The sequence below is a fragment of the Aplysia californica genome, unplaced genomic scaffold, assembly GCF_000002075.1.
Source record: "Aplysia californica isolate F4 #8 unplaced genomic scaffold, AplCal3.0 scaffold00612, whole genome shotgun sequence".
NCBI classification, from domain to species: Eukaryota; Metazoa; Mollusca; class Gastropoda; order Aplysiida; family Aplysiidae; genus Aplysia; species Aplysia californica.
Window position 1 is genome coordinate 216,869 of NW_004797882.1, and position 1,036 is coordinate 217,904.

The 1,036-nt window shown below is 44.3% G+C and overlaps 1 protein-coding gene across 1 annotated transcript in view; it reads right to left on the reverse strand.

Moving 5' to 3' along the window:
- The window catches only part of LOC101849878, a 14,274-nt gene that overhangs the window by 3,005 nt on the left and 10,233 nt on the right, over window positions 1-1,036 (reverse strand). The window contains exons 8-9 of the mRNA XM_005107558.3: window positions 705-861; window positions 75-283 (exon numbers count right to left, since the gene is read on the reverse strand). Coding sequence (XP_005107615.1) covers window positions 75-283; window positions 705-861 — 366 coding nt within the window. The remainder of the gene's footprint in view (window positions 1-74; window positions 284-704; window positions 862-1,036) is intronic.

Consider the following 1,036-nt stretch of genomic DNA (forward strand, 5'->3'; position numbering starts at 1 on the left):
CTCTCTCTCTCTCTCTCTCTCTCTCTCTCTGTGTAACCCTTTCTGTCTCCTTTTCTTTGATCTGTGACTCTCACCTTGATCTCAACTTTGACCCTGAGGTTGTCAGAGCTCATAGCGTATGCCAGGTTTGCGCGGTCTCCAAATGTGACATCATTGCTGCTATTGAAGCTGACCAGTGGGTTCCAGGGCCTGGTGTCCACTGACCATGCCACGCCCCACCTCTCGGTTTCCTTTGCCGACAGTTTCCCAGTTTGGATGAAATAGAGCAAACTCCTGATCAAACCTGTAGGACAAAATGAGATTTAAACATTATGGGTGGGAGTATTCTTACGAGTGAAATAGTTACATTTTGTTATTGCCTAGCATTGGATGGTAGATAATATAAGGTCAGGTTTGTATCCAGCTTCTAGTTGAATATGTTTTTCCTAACTTCCTCAGCAAAAGCAAAGACGAAATAATTGTTGGCGAGAAGTTCGTGGCTCTACGATTAACAACAAAAACAACAACAGGAACAACAACAACAACAGGAACAACAACAACAACAGGAACAACAACAGCAACAACACCAAGAACATCAACAGGAACAATAACAACAACAACAACAAACACAACAACAACAAACACAACATCAACAATAAAATCATCAACAACAGCAAAGACAACAACGACAGCAACAAAATAACGTGGACACATCCCATTCTTACCAGTAGTATGCACCAGTCTGTACACCTGCCTCGTCTTTGTGTTGAAAAACGTGCGATCATTGCCCGTCCCGCCTCGACGCGCCATTTCCGCTGATGTCTGGGCCACGATGACGTCATCATCGGAGATGAGCACAGAGTTAGCTTCCAGAGTATAACCCTGAAGGGAAAGAGAGCAGTTCTAAGAGCGTTCTTCAGGAACTTGTTTGTTACGCCATGTGCAAGTAAGAGTGTTTATGCACGCGCGTGAGTGTGTATGTGGGTGTGTGTATGTGTGTGTGTGAGTATGTGTGTATGTATGTATGTGTGTGTGTGTGTGTGTGTGTGAGTGTGTG